This window comes from Siphateles boraxobius, unplaced genomic scaffold (assembly GCF_051911475.1).
Source record: "Siphateles boraxobius isolate OS27281-9 unplaced genomic scaffold, OSU_SipBor_1 7, whole genome shotgun sequence".
NCBI lineage: Eukaryota > Metazoa > Chordata > Actinopteri > Cypriniformes > Leuciscidae > Siphateles > Siphateles boraxobius.
Window position 1 is genome coordinate 20,172,620 of NW_027509197.1, and position 20,378 is coordinate 20,192,997.

General features: G+C 36.7%; 1 protein-coding gene across 2 annotated transcripts; it reads right to left on the reverse strand.

Annotated features, from left to right (window-relative positions):
• Positions 1-8,916: 8,916 nt before the first annotated feature.
• Positions 8,917-16,889, reverse strand: LOC143723372 (sterile alpha motif domain-containing protein 3-like). 2 transcript variants are annotated; one of them, XM_077215693.1, is made up of 6 exons: positions 16,847-16,889; positions 15,563-15,713; positions 11,991-12,960; positions 11,602-11,760; positions 10,337-10,429; positions 8,917-9,618 (listed from the first exon to the last, which is right to left on the reverse strand). In XM_077215693.1, the coding sequence occupies exons 3-6, from the start codon at positions 12,543-12,545 to the stop codon at positions 9,310-9,312; spliced, it is 1,116 nt and encodes a 371-aa protein (XP_077071808.1). In that variant the 5' UTR covers positions 12,546-12,960; positions 15,563-15,713; positions 16,847-16,889; the 3' UTR covers positions 8,917-9,309. The 2 variants fall into 2 exon arrangements, with proteins under 2 accessions (XP_077071808.1, XP_077071809.1); XM_077215694.1 differs by lacking the exons at positions 15,563-15,713; positions 16,847-16,889 and adding an exon at positions 13,059-13,472.
• Between the last annotated feature and the right edge of the window lie 3,489 nt (positions 16,890-20,378).

Here is a 20,378-nt window from a genome sequence, read left to right on the forward strand (position 1 = left end):
ATCCTGGTTGCATATCCAACCCACCGTTCCCTGAAGGAGGGAACGGAGGACGTAGTCCCCTTGCCACTACCACTGGACCACCGCTGACTCCGGGTTACGCTCGGCTCCTCACCGAAAAAGCAACTAGTGCGTGCATCCACTTCCGTATTTATACCCGCGGCGCGGGGGGGGGCGGAATGTGTGATGTGAATCACGCACGCCAATTACATTGGCACGTTCAATAGTATTCGAAGATGATAGGCTCCCTGGCGTGATCCCCATTCAGTCGACGTCGACTACGTCCTCCGTTCCCTCCTTCAGGGAATGGTGGGTTGCATACACAACCAGGACGTTATTTAGCAAACAAGGGGAAGATTGAAATGACCTTTGAATTATTCTCTATACAGAAGAACATTCTCTATATTACAAATAATTGTTTATCTCTAAATAAACAAATCGATCAGATTTATAGATTCATTCAGATATGGAGGAAGAAAAGTATTAATATGTAACTAGCTTTGTTGAAATATTTTGCTCTAAAGCACTTATAAGGGTATATCGTGGTCATCCATTATGACTCTTGACAGGTTCAGTACTGTACTTCAACGTTTAAATGATGGGTAATGAATAAATGCCTTCTGTCATTATTCTGTTCAGTTCATTAGCAGCACAAATTAAAGTTGCTGAGGTGCAGTAATGAATAAGTTATGCAAGTAACATCACATTTTCAGCTGCATGCTTTTCTTGCCTCATTTCTCAGTTATAACTGTATTTCGGTTGGCATTTGGTGATACAGTGATGCTGTACCATGATTATTAAATGGCAGCTGTATTTCTGATTTAAGGAATTCTATATTTTTTGTCAGTGATGGCACTGATGTACCAAACACATTAATTGAATGTTGTCTATGTGTTGCGTCTTACACAATGGTTCCAGTTAAATGCTCATAATGGTAAAACAGTCATAGGACGCATGATCTGTTGCACTGCAGACACTCAAAACAACTCCAGGTCACTGGACAGGACATCATCACTAGCCCTCCAGCTCTGCTTTCCACTCAGATATCAACAAACTCGCTGCCACTCACACCCAGTTGTTGCCATGGAAAGTCTTTGTCGCTGACAATGCATTCAATGGGGAATGAGATAACCAAACGATAATCACATTGTTGCCTCTTTTTTGACCTATCACAGGCTCATAACCATGGAGATGCTCAGTGCTCGAGCAGATAAGAACAAAGACTGCAAAGGGCAATAGACATCTTCAGAAATAGAAGAACAAAAAGAATGGAATTCAGATCTAAGGTTCGTCTCTTTTCAAAGAAGACACACAGCAGATTATCGCTGAATTGAAAGCACTTCAAAAAATGAAAGTGTAAAAATTCACTGTAAAGCAAATGTACTATAGTCTACTAAACATTTTATACCAAATATATATTTAAAAAAATAAAAAACAAAGTATAATTAAATTCAAACAAAGTAAAAAATGAACTCAAAAATTCCTATACAATCAAAGGCATATGTCTAAAAAAAAGATGTGTTCTAAATTTAGTTCTTATGAGATTTTGTCTAGGCATAATACAAAAAATAGCCAACGGGTGACACCCACAATATATATATATATATATATATATATATATATATATATATATATATATATATATATATTTTTTTTTTTTTTTTTTTTTTTTTTTTGATGCATTCTCCTGTAACAAATTAATCTCACTCCTACCAAAACAGTTGCTAAATATGGAACTGAGTTTCAGACCTCTCCAATTATATGTGTAAAGTCAAGATTATAAAAAGTTTTGAATATAAAATAGTTAAAACAAAATTATAATATGAATACATGACTTCCCACCAGGAGGAGCAGCTTGCTAAAAGGATTTAAAGTACTATTTCCATGTGCAATGTCCGATTTTAAAACGGATTGCACAGGATGAATTTTGAGAGATGACACCAAATTCATCACACTTTCGAATGAAACCAAATTTATGATGATTACTAAAATATGCTATGGGGGGAAAAAGAAAAACCAAGCAGTGCCAATAAAAAAAACCAAGCAGTGCCATGCAGTTAAGGGGTTAACATACATATATATATATATATATATATATATATATATAATGTTCATGCTCTATATGGGCTCAGCCTGTCCACTTTGAGGCTTGTATAGAAATGATTTAGAAATGATGTATGACTAAAGCTTAAAATAATCCTTTATTGCCCTTGGCTCTGATAGTGCTGCAGTGCACTCTACTTTCCAAAAACAGAATCAAATTTGAATAATGATTCAAAATACATTCTTAAGGCATCTTCTAAATCTGTGCATACTCATTTTCTGGTAATTTGTTTGCTCTAATAATAGTAGACTGAAAACAAAAATTGTTAAACTCAGGTCTAATCAAACACAACCAGATTATCAAGGTTTTTGGAGTTTGGTGCAGAAACTCAAGGAATTGAGTAGCCTATTTAAAATTACTCAATTAAAAAAAAAAATCGAAAATTAAAGGGTTAGTTCACCCAAAAATGAACATTCTGTCATAATTTACTCACCCTCATGTTGTTCCAAACCCTTTTGGCTTTTGACTTTTGTTCATCTTCGGAACACAAATGGAGATATTTTTTATGAAATCTGATTTCTGTCCCTCCATTGAGAGTCGACTCATCTACCACTGTGACGCTTCAAAAAGTTCATATAGAGATCATAAAACTTATCCATATGAATTGAGCGGTTTAGACTGAAGAGACAGATAGCTTTATATGATCAAATTGAATCTAGGCTTTTATTCACATACACAAACAGAAGCTCAAGCGTAACTACTTGATGCGCAAGAACAAACCTCATTGGTTCTTGTGGAAGCTCAAACGTGCTGTGTAACGCACAAGAATGAACCTCATTGGTTCTACATCAAAACTGATGTGTGAATAAAGCCTAAATTAAATCAGTTCATCATAAAAAGCAATCAAGAAATTTTTTAATAAAACCTCTTAATTCATGTGGATTAGTTTCTTTATGAACTTTTTTAAGCAAATTGCTAAGTGCATAGACTGTCAATGGAGGGACGGAAATCTCTCAGATTTCATTAAAATATCTTCATTTGTGTTCCGAAGATGAAAGAAAGTCCTCCGGGTTTGGAACGACATTAGAGTAAGTAAATGTAATTTTCATTTTTTTCTCTTCCTCTGTTTTAGAAGAGTGATAGCATAACCAAACTGCATTTAAAAATATATATAATATATTAAGTATTTTAACAATAAATGACTTTTTAATTTGGAAAAGATATCACAAATGGTCTTGACTACAGTGTTAAAAGAACAATTATTTTGCAATATTCCTGTTACATCACGATTTTAATTGCTTTATCTATGAGAAGTGGACAGTGCGATTAAAATTTCCAGTCACAGCTGCGGTTCTAAGATTTTGATCCATGCCAACATATCCACAGTGTGTGTGTTTGGTGCCTGTCTGTTTTCTTTTCTGCTTCCCTTACTTGTAACTTTATCACAAATGCCAAGCAAACATTTTTGCCTTGCCATTTGTAATGAATTAACACATAGCTCAAGATCTTGGCCAGTTTGCAAACCCTTTCTGTGTTCACACCATCCCAGCTGGCACTCATTTGACTGCTGACGGTCAAAAAAACTCCTCAGCAAATGCCAAATAAATAAGAGTATATTGTCACAAAAAAAAGAGAGCAGTCAGAAAATCAGAAGTGGACATATGGAGGAACTTCCCCAGACATTTCTGCAAGTATAAACAAGCCACCCAGCGTGTACTGCTTCAAAACCAAAAATCAAAACCAACAAATAATTCAATTGACATAATTAATATATGGTCAGCGTACAGAAGGAGACAACACAGGTAACTCTGGTAATGGGTAGTTTATTTACAGGTAGCAGAAAGCAAGCAGGATAAGCAGGTGAGTGTTAAGCAGAGAGATTGTTGAGTAGACTTAACTTGATTGGTAACAGTCTGTGTGTTCCTTGCAGGTGCAGTGAGGGTGACGGTGATCTGAAGACAAAGGATGAAGATGAGAAGGGATCATAGAAGGCGAGTCGTTCGGGTAAGGAGCCAGGTAAGTTGTACGGGTTGTAACAACAAGACCTGATGATTGTGAAGTGAAAGGTGACTGCTTATGAACTGTGTACTGATGAGCTGGTGCAGGGGCGCTCGATTAGTATTCAGGTGAAGCTGATCGAGTGGGGGGTGTTGTATCCGTGACATATAGAAAGTAAAAATGTAAAATATTTAATTAAATAAATTAATAAAAAATAATGACTAAATTAATGTACAAATCTATTATAAATAAATAATGTAAAATAGTTTAAAAGTAAGTACAAAATGTAAAATAACTAAATTGTGTAAAAATTGTGTAACTTGCGACTGAGTTGCAAGTATGCACTGATGTTTCGGACAATAATTGGTATCGGCCAATTAAAGCTATTATTTTCACTATTAGCCATCAGGCAGTTGTTTAAAAACAGCCGATGATCAGTGCAGATTATATCCTGTCAATCAAAAGGGTGTGGAAAAATCTGTCAGACTGCAACTCATACTGTGTGTGAAGAAGACTTCTCTTGTGTTGAATTTAGAGGAAGTTAACGCTTTAACAGTTAAAAAAATAGCGGTGTTAATGCAGGCTTTATTTGCGGAGAAATTTAGTATTGGTGCATCTCTAATAATTATACATTTGTTACAGTGTATTAAGTGGAATTATAAATTTGTTACATTGTAATTATATGTTTTTTACAGTGTAATAATAATTATACATTTGTTACAGTGTAATTATAAATATTTTATAGTGTAATTATAAATTTTCAGTGTAATTATGCGTTTGTTACAGTGATTTAATACATTTTTACAATGTATTTATACATTTGTTACAGTTATGCACTTAAACAGTGCACTGAATAATGCACTTAAACAGTGTAATTATACGTTTATTACAGTGTATAAAGTTTAATTATACGTTTATTACAGTGGAACATATTTGTTACAGTTTAATAATATTCTACATTTATTACAGTGTAAATATAATTTTTTACAGTGCAATTATACATTTGTTACTATGTAATTACACACTTCACTGTAAAAAATTTAAAGTTGTCTCAACTAATTATTATTTAGTAACTAGTTCCACAGAATTTTTACGTTCACTCAATTTCTCTCTTCAAAGTGTTGCTTCAATTATTATTTATTAGTTGGCCAAAACTTGACTCCAAATTAAAAAAGTATGTTTGCTCAACTAGTTTTATAGTTCATTCAACTAAAATGTTTTAATTGGTCCAAACTTGACTCCAACTTAAAAAAGTATGTTTGCTCAACTAGTTTTATAGTTCATTCAACTAAAATGTATTATTCTGGATTTATTATTTGGTAAAAAATTGTTGTACTAAATCTTATACAGAGGTTAACAAAAGTATTTACTGGTGTGTATTAAATCACGTAAAAACACAAATGAAAACACGTTTGTCTTTATTTCACAACAATCTGCACAAACTTAACATACAGGCTAAAGTGCTCAGTTGATAAACATTAAATTCAATTGCCAATTCCATTTCAAACATTTATGGAACTAAAAAACATTTACTAATCTGTCCCTAAACTGAGCACAATAAAGCACATTTTAAATTGTAGTAAAAACTACAAACTCTGCAAGTAATTAATACATAAAAGAATTAGTGCTGTCAAGTTGATTAATCACATCTAACATAAACGTTTGTGTTTATATGTGTGTATATATATATATATATATATATATATATATATATATATATATATATATATTATGTGTGCACGTGTAGGTATATGTAAGGACGTCTGCCTTTACAAGCAAATGAACTTTAATGACCCCATTATTAATCTGTAGGGTTTAATATGGAGTTGACCCACCTCTATAACATTGCCTCTATAACATTTTTTGGCCATTCTTTTTGAAGCGCGTTTGTGAGGTGTTACACTGATGTTACACCTGGATAACGGTTTCTGCTCTAATTCATCCCAAAGGTGTTCTATCTGGTTGAGGTCAGGACTCTGTGCAGGCCAGTCAAGTTCCTCCACACTAAACTCTTCATCCATGTCTTTATGGACCTGCTTTGTGCACTGGTGCGCAGTCATGTTGGAACAGGAAGGGGCCATCCCCAAACTGTTACCACTAAGTTGGGAGCATCAAATTGTTCAAAATGTCTTGGTATGCTGAAGCCTTAAGAGTTCCTTTCACTGGAACTTAAGGGGGCGAGCCCAACACCAGAAAAACAACCCCACACTGTAACCCCCCCTCCCCCAAACTTTACACTTGACACAATGCAGTCAGGCAAGTACTGTTCTCCTGGCAACCGCCAAACCCAGACTAGTCCATCGGATTGCCAGACAGAGAAGCGTGATTCGTCACTCCAGAGAACACGTCTCCAGTACTCTAGAGTTCAGTGGCGGCGTGCTTTACCCCACTGCATCCCACGCTTTGCATTGCACTTGGTGATGTAAGGCCTGGACGCAGCTGCCCGGCCATGGAAACCCATTCCATGAAGCTCTCTATACACTGTTCTTGAGCTAATCTGAAGGCCACATAAAGTTTGGAGGTCTGTAGCTATTGACTCTGCTGAAAGTTGGCGACTTCTGCGCACCCCACTCTGATTTTATGTCGCCTACCACTTCGTGGCTGAGTTGCTATTGTTCCCAATTTCTTCCACTTTGTTATAATACCACTAACAGTTGACCGTGGAATATTTAGTAGTGAGAAAATTTCACCAATGGACTTCACCGATCAGGTTCCACGCTTGAATTTACAGAGTTCCTGAGAGCAACCCATTCTTTAAAAATGTTTGTAGAAGTAGTTTGCATGCCTACACTGTAAAAAATTATTTAGATTTTTAACGGTAAAAGGCCATGAAAATGCTTCAGAGAAAAACTTGTAATTGGTTGACAGTTTTCCGTACTATATACGGTAAATAACTGTGATAGATCTAACCATATATGTGTAATTGTGTTAATGTAATTTTACAGTAATACTGTTAAATTTACAGTTTTTGGAAGTGAAAAAAATCAAGTCATAGTATAATTTACTATTAATATTTTTGTTGAAATTACTGTTTCTTCATAGTTTTTTTTTTTAAATCAGTAATGAACATTAGGGTTTTATGTTACATTTAATGTTGTTAAATTAATGTTTATTGCATTTTTAACATTTTATGTGTTACCATGATGGTGTTTAGTGTTTGTGTGAATGACACTGTGCAGCTTCTATATATTACTATTAACTTTACTGTGGAAAAGCTGCTTGTGATGAGTTTTGATTCATCATGTGTCGCTCATCACTGTGATTGGTGGATGTCAGTGTATTACAATGGCACAAAACAAATATTAGTACTTCAATAGTAAAATACGTATTTTTTACTGTAAATTTAAGTTAAGTCCGTAAAAACCTAAAATGTTGCTACAGTATTTTTTACGGTAGATTTCTGGCAACCACAGCTGCCAGTTTTTTTGTGTAAATTTAATTATTTTTTTACAGTGTAAGTGATTTTAATCATTTCATGATTTTATACAACTGTGGCCATGGAAGTGATTGGAACACATGAATTCAATGATTTGTAGGGGTGTCCTAATACTTTTGGCAATATAGTGTGTGTATATATACATACATACATACACTATATTGCCAAAAGTATTGGGACAGCCCTCCAAATCATTGAATTCATGTGTTCCAATCACTTCCATGGCCACAGTTTTATACAATCAAGCACCCAGGGAGGCAGACTGCTTCTACAAACTTTTTGTGAAAGAATGGGTTGTTCTCAGGAGCTCAGTGAATTCAAGCTTCATACCGTGATTGGTTGCCACCTGTGCAGTAAGTCCATTGGTGAAATTTTCTCACTACTAAATATTCCACGGTCAACTGTTAGTGGTATTATAACAAAGTGGAAGAAATTGGGAACAATAGCAACTCAGCCACGAAGTGGTAGGCGACATAAAATCAGAGTGGGGTCAGCCTTGTGGGTGCGCAGAAGTCGCCAATTTTCACCAGAGTCAATAGCTACAGACCTCCAAACTTTATGTGGCCTTCAGATTAGCTCAAGAACAGTGTATAGAGAGCTTCATGGAATGGGTTTCCATGGCCGGGCAGCTGCGTCCAGGCCTTACATCACCAAGTGCAATGCAAAGCGTGGGATGCAGTGGGGTAAAGCACGCCGCCACTGAACTCTAGAGCACTGGAGACGTGTTCTCTGGAGTGACGAATCACGCTTCTCTGTCTGGCAATCCGATGGACTAGTCTGGGTTTGGCGGTTGCCAGGAGAACAGTACTTGCCTGACTGCATTGTGTCAAGTGTAAAGTTTGGGGGAGGGGGGGTTACAGTGTGGGGTTGTTTTTCAGGTGTTGGGCTCGCCCCCTTAAGTTCCAGTGAAAGGAACTCTTAAGGCTTCAGCATACCAAGACATTTTGAACAATTTGATGCTCCCAACTTAGTGGTAACAGTTTGGGGATGGCCCCTTCCTGTTCCAACATGACTGCGCACCAGTGCACAAAGCAGGTCCATAAAGACATGGATGAAGAGTTTAGTGTGGAGGAACTTGACTGGCCTGCACAGAGTCCTGACCTCAACCAGATAGAACACCTTTGGGATGAATTAGAGCAGAAACCGTTATCCAGGTGTAACATCAGTGTAACACCTCACAAACGCGCTTCTAAAAGAATGGCCAAAAAATGTTATAGAGGCAAAGGGTGGGTCAGCTCCATATTAAACCCTACAGATTAATAATGGGGTCATTAAAGTTCATTTGCTTGTAAAGGCAGACGTCCTTACATATACCTGCATGTGCACACATAATATATATATACACATATAAACACAAACTTTTATGTTAGATGGGATAATCGTGATTAAAAGATTTGACCACTAAAAAGAATCCAACAACAACAACTGGTAACAAATTTCATAAGTATAAAAAGTATAAAAAAAAAACTGACTGGTAACAAAATGGTGTCAGAGATATTTCATAAGTATAAAAAGTATTAAAACACAACAACTGAATATTTGGCATCATAACACTAGGAGTGGTGCAGGGATGATTAAGTACAATGTAAACTACACACACATACACCCCAAACGTTTTTATAATTGTCTTATCATTGTAGAATAAATTATCTAAGTATCATCAACTTGTTTACCACAAACCTCATTTCACTAACAACTTTAAAAAGCCCTTTATAAAAAAAATAAAAGCTTAGGAATATTTTGAGGGAACCAGTGGCGAATTAGTTTTTGGGGTTTTGACATCCCTGCACCACCTCTGACCTCTAAACAAGATCATCTTTTTTCTTTTCTTTTTTTACACCTGCAAAAGTTTGGTTCTCAGTGACTGAATTCGAGCGGAACACTTCTCACTGTCGAGACCCATAAATACCTTTTGCACTGCTTCAAAAAGGTACTTCCACTGTTTGGGATAATCAATATATAGAGTGTAAAGCAGTCCGAAAAGCACTCCAAAGGCAGTTGGTACATGTGAAACGTTTAGAAGAACTTCTTCCTCCACCACTACAGCGACATCCACCACTGAATCCAGGCCTCCAGCATCGATGCCTGTCTCAAGGAGACCAATTTGCATCCCTCTGGTCTGCCTTTCCACATCATCTCCTCTCTGGTTTGAACCACATAAGATAAATGGGAGGGAAAAAGATAATTGTTATAAGAGATAATAAAAACAACTGTTCATCAAAACTACTTGGAACTTAATTTTCAACGAATTTTCAACAGCTAAATGTAAAATTTGACAAGCCAAACATGTCAGTCTCTAATAACGTCAATTATTTAATTCATGAAAAAAACATTCCGTAAAACAAGTATTTTATAAAGCAAATTCTTTGTGCATAAAACAAATGTACCACTTTATTAATCTCCAATGCGCGTTCACACAAAGTCTGCTCAACATACATGCATTGTGGTGCTTTCGTCAACGGTGTTGGGAGATTAGTCACAGATTACTTTAATGTATTTACTACCTTTCGGGACCTTGAAAGTGCTAGTTGCATTATGCTGTCAATGGAGGGACAAAAAGCTCTCAGACTTCATTAAGAAGATCAAGAACACATTTCATTTGTATTCCAAAGATGAACAAAAGTCTTACAGGTTTTGAACAGCATGAGGGTGAGTAAATGACAGAATTGATCATTTTTGGCTGAAATAACCCTCTTAAGTGACAGCAGCCTAATAAACATGCTTGAGTCCGTGTGATTAATGTTAATGAAAGAAGACAAAGAAAACCATTCACTGCTCGACTTAACTTTTTTAGCTTTAGTAATGAGTAATCTATTTAATTTATCTCTCAAGTAGCAGTTTTGTTTTGAATTTTTACTTACCTGAATCGTCTTTACTAATGTTATATTTTCTCTGAGATAAAACTGAAGACCTCTGAGTGCTGCTGACCTTCGGTGCATTGGTATGTCTGTGGTCTGCATTCAAAAAATATAGGTTAAATTTTTACAAATTAATTCATTTCACAACAGCAACTAGAATGTACAGTGGCCAGGAGGCAATAGAGACATCTTATAACTCACAATAATGTGACATTATGACATAACCAACAATTAATTAAAGTGGTCATATGATGCGTTTTCATGTTTTTCTTTTTCTTTAGTGTGTTATGTAGCTGTTTGTGCATAAGATCTGCAAAGTTACAAAGCTCAAAGTCTCCAACAAAAATATGTATTCTATCTAAAAGAGAAGGCAGAATCAGACCTAGCTAAAACACCTCGATCAACTCCTCCCTCACACCAAGCTACGTCACACGGTGAAAATATTTGCATAATGCCGCACAAATGCATACCCAAAGAAAGAAGGCGTGGCTTCAGTTGTCAGTAGTGTTGTTGCCGCCATGTTGTGGAGACGCTGTGTGTTTCTATGCGAAAGCAAAATCACTTTATTTGGCCTTCCGAAAGTGGACCCAATTAGGAATCAGAGGTTAAGATTTATTTACAACACTGTTCCAGAACAGTACAATCCAAATGTTTGTGTGTTTGCAGTGCATTTTACGGAAGACGGTTTCCTGATGTCAACCTGGGAGAGCACAAGACCGGCTGTGCACAAAGGCTATTTCTAAAAAAAGGGGTAATTCCAACTTTGCAAGGGCAGTCTGGTGCTTCTGAATCAGAGCCTGCAAGTATGTTTTTACTATTTGTTAAAGTGTTTGCTATTGACAGTTCAAATGTGGATTTTTGTGCAGTGTAGAGTAATGCATACTGTTTGTCTGTCTTACGATCAAAAGTATGTTTACAGACATAGTATCCTCTGTTCTCCGCTTATAATTGGTTGCTCATGTAGAGCTGAAGCAGCATGCGTGCCCTGTGCTTTCAAACTGGCGGTGTTTGTCACGTTCAGCTGAACCGCAGTTTGGTGTAACGTTTCTACTTTGATGTCATAAAACGATTGGTCTGTGCAGCGCCAGTTCAAGTCGAACAAGCCGAAGAAATTGATGCGGTTTAGAAAGACGGGCATGGATATAATTTATCATGATAATTATCGATATTAACTGATAATAAAAAATTCTATTGTGATATTTTTTAGTGATATTGCACAGCCTTACACACAAATACTTTAGTAAATCCAAGCCAGAGTGATAATTTACCTGCTCATCTAGGCTTGTTAGCACAGCTTTCAACTCATCTTCGTTATCGCCTCTTCTGGAACGATACATTGCGATCAAACCTTTGGCATTGACTTCCAGGGATTTGTGGAAAGTTAAGTTCAGCTCAACACCAGTGATTCTTTTAAATTCTGCATAGACCTGAAAAACAAAATTTTATAACACAAGTAAACATTAAGGACAATGTGCAGATTTGTAGTTCTATGTTTTGATACAACTTGACTTCACAACATTTTACATCGGACCATTCATATATGCCTAAACAAAGAACCAAGTTTTTTTTTTTTACCACTTTCTAAAACAAATGCCCCAAATGAGCCAAGTGTGAAAATGCCCTTAAAATAGGTTAACTTTATACTTGATAAACTTACTTGTTGTTCCAAGAAAAGTGCTGGCCATCTTAGTCTGATCGTAGTAACAGGTGGTTGATCAGAAATCACCTCTCGTCCTCTTAAGGAAAAGGTCAGGTCCATTTTGTCATCGACTTGGGTTAGATTTACATTCTTCTTCCTGAGTTCTTCTTCAAGCCACATTCTCTCCCCCTCCAGTGCCGCTTCATCAAGTCCAGTCGGGAAATCAGGAAGAAAGTTAATTTCTGCCCTTTTGGGTTTTTTGAGTGTTCCACCTTGTTTACCTCTTTGTCTTTTGTTGATCTGTACTTCACTACAGCCTGTAGAGCGTAGTTTTTGTCGATAATTGGCCATTTTGAACTTTAAACTCACTTTCCATCCCTGCCATCCGGTACCAGGCCCTGGTTCACTTAAGCATGGATGCTTCATGACTAAAGCTTTAGCAACTTTCTCGTACTCATTATCAGTAGGGTATGCTGAAAAGGTATACATGGACTCTGCCAACTTTTCCAGGATGTCAATTTTCATTTCGCGAGTTACTTTTAGAGGTTTTTTTACTTTTTTCATATTCATCATTTCCTTTTCTTAGCCTTAGTTCAAGCTCATAGGAAAAGGTGGGTATAATAAAGTTGGCTGGCCATGGACCTGAACGTCGACACTGGCTGAAGGAGGCTGTGGACTCAGAAGACATGCCTGCAGTGTCCAAGGTGAAATCAGATGTAGTGTCATCTTGAACTGACGTTAACTCAATCTCCCAAAACACTTTAAGAGTGACTTTGTCATCAGGCAGGTAACTAATGTCGTTCAGATTACAGAGTTGATTGTCAAATGCAGGGTCTTCAAATTGAAGTGTGATGCCACGTGTAATTTCAAGTTTTTGACAGATGATACCCTTCAGCTCTTCTAGTGATGATGGCTTTCCAGGAAGGTCAAGCCTCTGAATGTTGTCTGGGCCCAGTATAACACGAAGCAACATGGTTCTAATGGATACCTGTACAGAAATATAAGAGACAGTAACAGAAATAAATCAATCAGATCATCATATAGTTATATAAAATATTAGTGTGTGTGGGTGTACACATTACTTACTAGCAATGAATATACCTCTTGAGACACACCAGATGCTTTCCTCCAACTTTGTACACTGTAAGAGGGTAGAAATCATTCAGTTCTTTGAGAAGCTTTACGTGTAGTTCTCCAAAGGCACTTCCAACAACTTCATAAGCAGGGAGATGCTCAATGTACCATGAAGCCAGGCTTTTCAGGATCAATGAAACCTCACCGTCAGTGATCAAAATATTCTGGATGATGCTGAACTCTGGTAATCCTGAACATGAACCAACAGAGACAGCCATACCCTTTGTGTAAGTTGTTCCATGAACAGCGACTGTTGTAGCAAAAGAAAGAGTGTTCCGACACCCAAGCTTTGTTTCAATGGCAGTCTTCAGGTTTGGTTCTAGTGAAGCTGCTCTGATGGTTTTGACCTTGCTGACTTGTAGCACTGGTTTAAAAAAAACTAGAGGACTCTAGGACATATGCCTGCATCAGTTGATGTCGATTTGCTAAAGTTTTCAGGATGTTTTTGGTATTCTTGCTGTCACGAACAATCCTTTTGAAAAAGCTATGCTTTGATTCAAATCTCATAGTCCACAGGTCAAGCAAGGGCCCAAAGCAGCGGATAAGATGAGTGTAATGCTCAACAAAGTGATGCTTGGGTTTAAGCTTTTCGTTAGCAAAAACCTCTTTGAACAACTGCCTATGATCAGAAATTTTTGAGTCCAAATAGCACAGTGCGTCTTCTGAAAAAGTTAGGGACGTTACAAGCTCAACTATGTCCTTAAGGTCCATTAAAACTTGCCATGTCTTTTGTTCTTCAGGTACTAGGCTACCTATCATAAATGGAAGAAGTCTCAACAACGTCCAATTCTCATGGCCGTTACCACCAATACTTTTCTTTTTGTCAGATGCAAATGTTTTTGGAATTTTTTGTGGCTTATTTACCTTATCAGTATGGTCATATGGAAATAACTCAATGATGTTGCTAAGCTGGTCCAATGTGAGAATCTTTTCAGAAATCAGCTTCCGCAAACAGAGAGCAATTTCAAAAGGGACAATCCCTTCAAAAAAATCATGGAGTAAATCCGGAGGGAATCCAGTTACTGGATGAAAATAAGACAGGTGCTCTCGCAAAACACAGCCTCGCTTCACACCATTAACATCGGCCAATTTTTCATTAGATTTTAGCTGCTCCAAATTGGAATCATGCAATTCTGGTGTCCTTAACTGAAAGTTTCCTTCTTGTACTACAGTCGTTTGAATCTCACTCTTGGAGGCTAGACAAAACCGACAGAATTTATCCACCAGAAAGTTTTCATAAAACCCTGCCAGACCATGGGCACCAAGATTATCAGCTGAAACGACAAAAATGGTTCCTTTGATTTTTTCACCCAGCTGCTCTACAAAAATGCCTTCTCTTTCAAGAATCTTTAAATCATTGAGTAGAGGACCAAAGAATCTCTCATAACCAAATTCTTTGACATTGTCACTTCTTCCCAAAAGGGCCAACTGAATGGAATCAAGGCTTGACCGAAAATGTCGTGGCCAATTGAGTATAACCCAGTAAACAGCTGTTATCTTGTTTTTTTTACGCGACGTCCCCAGTGGGTTGGCAGTTTCAAAATCATCAATGTACAAGCCTAGGCTCAAATGTAAATCTTCATTTTGAAAAAGTTTGTTTCCTTTATAATAGTGTCCATCTCTGAATGAAGTATATAATCCAGTTGTTTCCGTTGAAGAATTGAAAGTGTTTTCAAAAACTTCGGATCGGCTCAATAAAGTCTTTAAAAGCTTTAGAATAGGAACATAGACAAATGACTTTTTGTGTGGTCTTTCAAAAACATATTCCACGGGTTCAACTACAGTAAAGTTGTTTTTGAAATATGCTAATCGTTTGTGGTGTGTTGCCAGTGACCCTTTTCCACTAGTGACAAGTAAAGGGTTAGATTTATGTATGAATTCAGATATTTCTGAAATTACAGTTTCATTAACAGTACAATTGTTTCTTTTCAAAATGTCCTTAATAACACTAGCTGTATGCAAGCTTGAAAAAGACAGTAAATCGTTAAGATTTTCAATTATTACCTGAATCGCATTAGTGGATAAATGAAGAACTGTTTGCATACACAGTAATAGTGCTGCAACTTTGTGCTCTAATGAAGTATTCAAATCTAAAGTATCATTCTTGCTAGTGCTGTTCACAAGTTTAGCATTGGTTTCCTCAATATCCTCACTCCCCTCTTCAATTAAAAATTGTTTGCAATTCGTTAAAACAGATCCTTTTAAATCCTGTGGAGTTTGTCTACTATGTTTGCGATTTCTGTGCGTTTTAAAAGTTGATAATATATTTGTTTCAAATGTACAGTTTGCAAAAGGGCATGTTACAGTTTCATGTTGGTTTAGATGGCTTGCAAGATGGCTAAAATATGTTTTTTCCTCACAAATGTCACTGAATTCACAAACTGAACAACTGAATGTAGAAAACTTTCTTGCTTTTTTTTCGGAGTGAAATCTTGCCAGATGAGTCTTTAACGCACCTTTGGTTTTGAACGTACACACACAATGTATGTAAATGCAGTGGAGTGTTCTGGTCACATGCCAGTGTTTCAGTAGATAGTGCTGTAGGAGTATTGACTGGCTTTCGTCTGAAAACTTGCAATGACGACAGAGCATCACTTTGGCCACAACCTGATGGGAGAAATAAAAGTACAAATGATCACAAAAAATATAATAAAAAGATGCTTATTAAATAATTTAACATAACTACATTAGTTAGACCTATTTTAATAAATTTGAGATGAAACAGGAGTTGCAAACAATTTTACGGCATATTGTAATGTATTTATAATTGAAACATATTTTGGCTATACAATACAAAGCGTTTCAAAAATTGAAAAACTCTAATCCAAGATTATGTGATCACTAATATAAATCACTTACCAGTGCACGAATTTGAGTACACAAAATAATAGTATGAGCTGATTCACGACCTAGGAAGCTTATCGAGACACCCACAACGGCCTTATGAAATGCCGTCCTCAAGAGGTCAAAACGCTGTTTCAAAATGAGCGCCATTTTATCCAACATTATATATTCAGGTTTATGTCGGTTATGTCAGGTTTTGCACGGGACAATTGCAAAAGTTTTCACAATCTTAAAGTAATTAATCACGCTTAAGTTACCCTAAAATAGCGCATTAATGTGTTTAACATAACAAGTTTCATAGATTTCAGTAACTCTCATCCACAAAAGTAACTCAGGCCTAACGTTACGATTGGGCTATAACTTAATGATGAAAGACCGCGTTCTCTTCAACTCTTCACGTTACGGAAACACAAAAAATATCATAAAACATCCCTAAATTAAAGCTATTACACACTATAGTAGTACATTTTACATGTTTTATGAATCAAACGAGGTAATATACCACGTTCCCCTAGCTAAACGTAAGTTGCGTTAACGTTATATGGCGGCCTTCCCCTCAGACATCAGGCTTAACGTTTTATGATTTTAAATGTAACTTACGCTTATAAATATCTACACAAAAACAACGAATATGTTTAAGTTGTACGAATATGTTGTACATATTACGTTTTTGTCGATAAACTTGAACATATTCTATAATTTCACATATTCCGTGCCGAGTGAACTTGACATAGGCCAAACGTCATACACTTCACTTTCTCTTGGACATAACTTCTAAAACATTTCTGAATACCAATAAATACGTCTCAGGACGTAACAACACAAACCCATCACATATGTTGTACATTTTTGTCGTTATTAGGTTTAAAATCGATCATTTATTCAGAGCCACTTACCTTATGTTAAGCATGACCATCTTTGACAAAATGTCTCCCGCAGAGCCGCCTGCCCGCCTTGTAAAACCCGCGAAGTCAAATGCTGTATCCTTCCGCAAAATCAGATGAGCCATAATCTAGATCCTTCCATTCTCTGTAGCGACGATGCGCTTTTTTGTATTTACTACCAAAAATAGACGGCTTAAATTCAAGATTTAAAAAATACAGGTTTTATATATTAAAGTGTTGTATAGGATCCATCCGCTCTCATAGTGCAGAAACGATTTTGACAATTTGATTTTGTTTTGATATTAGGCTATATCAAATGTTTATTAAATGTTTATGAATGTTCATTTTAACAACAAAACAACAAATATGTTCTGTTTTACGCATATTGTATAGCATAGCTGCATGGCCTTAATACTTTTAGCAAATATTGGCTAGATTTGTGATTATAAGTCCAGTCAACATTAGCCATCCTAAAGTTGACTGGATTTGAAAATATCCATTCATTAAATTTTTTTTCAAATATATTTTTGCTGACTTAATATAATATGTCTTCTTAACTAATCCCAAGCATGAATATTGGTTAAACTTAAATATTTTTGCTCTTCCAACATTTTATTAATTGCCGTTTTTACAGTGTTGTTACAGTGTAATTATACGTTTGTTACAGTGTAACTATGCATTTGTTATAGTGTAATAATTATGTATTACAGTATAATTATACATTATTAGTGTAATTATGTATTTGTTACTACAGTGTCATTATACACTTGTTACAGTGTAAATATACAGTTTTTCCAGTGTAATTGCATTTTGTACAGTGTAATAATAAACTTTTTTAGAGTGTAATTATACATTTGTAAGTGTGATTATATTTTTACAGTGTAGTTATACATTTTACAGTGTAATTATGTGTTTGTTGCATTGTAATAATACACTTTTACTGTATAATTATGTTTGATACAGTGTAATTATACACGTTTACAGTGTAATAATTCATTTATTACAGTGTAATTATATAAACCGATAAATTGACCGATAAATCTAGATTCAAATTTTGATATACTTTGATAGCCTGTATACATAAACAAAAGGCTCACCATTAAAAGCCATGTCCCAAACACTTCAACATAAATCAAACATATACAATACAGTAGCCTAGTTTTAACCAGTGTAAGATTCCTTAACTTTTAAAATTAATTTTACACTTGATTGGCCAACTTTCTTTATTAAAAATGGAAACACTTTATAATAAGGTGTAACGATCACCAGTGAGAGTGCCCAGGATAACCACCAGAGGCACTCCAACCCGGACAATCACCACATATCCACAAACTACAATTCCCATAATCCTTTGCCCTGACTAATCAGCCATGATCACATTCACCTGTATGTCTTTACCTTGTTTAGCTCACCCCAAATAAGCCTGGTTTTCACATTCTGAATTATGAATGACTCGAGACGACTCTACGCCTGTGTCTTCGGACAAGATGGCCACTCTACGCATGTGTCTTCAGACAAGATGGCCGACTCTACGCCTGTGTCTTCGACAAGATGTCCGACTCTACGCCTGTGTCTTCGACAAGATGGCCGACTCTACGCCTGTGTCTTCGACAAGATGGCCGACTCTACGCCTGTGTCTTCGGACAAGATGGCCGAATCTACACCTGTGTCTTAGGACAAGATGGCCGACTCTACGCATGTGTCTTCCGACAAGATGGCCGACTCTACGCATGTGTCTTCGAAAAGATGGACGACTCTACGCCTGTGTCTTCCGACAAGATGGGCGACTCTACGCCTGTGTCTTTGGACAAGTGCGCCGACTCTACCCATGTGTCTTCCGACAAGATTGCCGACTCTACGCATGTGTCTTCCGACAAGATGGCCAACTCTACGCCTGTGTCTTCGACAGGGCTCGAGACTAACGCCTTCCTATCGTCCTGGGGACGATAGAAAATGTGGTTAGGACGAACAGAAATATTCTCCAGGACGCCTAGAGGACGAAATACATTTTTGTATGTGTGTTCATTTATTACTATCCTATTAGGCTAACTTACTTAGAAAATGCCAAAATTAACTGACCAAACGCTGACTACAACGGAGCGCGTCTTCTCATGCTGTTACTATAGTTACTATCACTGGCCGCTACTCACCCGGAGACGTGTTCCGCGGTACCGGGTGCATATGGGTGCATCTATCAAATGACTTAATGACATTGCATATATGTTGCGCTGGTTAAACAACGGTAAAACAGATTGCTTTGCTTTTCATATTTGCTAAATAATAGCTACTGTCTGTGTCTGTCTCAATGGGGCTGTTTACACCTGGCCACTTCATGCGTTTTCTCAGATCGGATAGCTATCTGATTTATCAAAACGATTCCATTTACATCTGGACACACAAATTTGTTTTTCACAAAACGGAAATAAATCCGATCGTCAATTCCCGCGCTATATGCAGATTTAATATAGTTCACGTCACCGAAAGCAACAGATATGAGCTACATTTTATTGATCATCAGCTAAAATCAAAATCAAAGACCGCAATAAGAGAGTGTCAACAGCACTGGTGAGATCATTCCGTTTCTTTACTTTTAATGAAGATGATTATGTCTCAAGCGTCTGCAACTTTGATTTGTGGTAGTTTGCACGCTGGCTTGATGAAAAGATCACTCATCTGCGGTGAAGCTAAAGTAGCGCCGTCATATCTGGCTATAACATGACATATAACCTATCACACGTTTATTTTTTAAGCATGGTTGAGAGGAGTTAAATCTACATGTGCTTTCAAAAACCAGATGCATTTACACTTGTCCAGTTTCGTCTGGAATGAGTCTCAGATCTCCTCCTGAAGTGGTTTGAGTGATCGGATTTAAATCCGTCTCGAATGCATTTCGGAGGGCATTTACACATGGTCTTTTCACGATCGGAGAGCTATCCGATCACAGAAAACGTATGAAGTGGCCAGGTGTAAACAGCCCCATAGAGCTTGCTTTGAAAAGCTTGCGCGCCAACGTCATTCATGTCATTTGATCACTTGTGGTGACGATGCAGTGTGGGCAGGCTTAAGAGTCCACACGTGGGGTAGAAGCCACTGATTGACTGAGAAGCTTTCACTCAAAGCTTTCCTCGGGCTGCTTATTGGATGAACTGGTAAAATGAAAATCACTCACTAGTCACCATAGGCCTGGGTCAAAATGGACGAGCCCAGTATTTATTTGTTATCGTTTAATCCAACCAACTCAAAAAGTTTTGAGCTGTATGTATTTTTCTCTTAATTTTTGTATATGTAAAAAAAAAGAAAAAAAGAAAAAAAGAAAAAAAAAAGATTTGTTCTGCATGAATACAAAAAAGCATTTAACTCCTGATATTTTTTATTAAATCTGTTTTTTACCTGTTTACAGATAACTACTTTGAATGGAGCTAAAAAAATATAATATATATCATAAAGATGGTGTTTTTTAATGGTGTTTTATTATGTGACTAACAACTATAGATGATAATAACAAAGTACAGAAACAACATTTGGATTTTGGGACAGTTGACAT

Excerpts from the sequence above, each read along its gene's own strand:
- LOC143723372 (XM_077215693.1), bottom strand. The coding sequence starts at position 12,545 with ATGATGAATATGAAAAAAGTAAAAAAACCTCTAAAAGTAACTCGCGAA. Across the intron at positions 10,430-11,601 it reads TAACAAGCCTAGATGAGCAG|ACCACAGACATACCAATGCA; the intron begins GTAAATTATCAC and ends TTTTGAATGCAG. Across the intron at positions 9,619-10,336 it reads CATTAGTAAAGACGATTCAG|AGAGGAGATGATGTGGAAAG; the intron begins GTAAGTAAAAAT and ends GGTTCAAACCAG.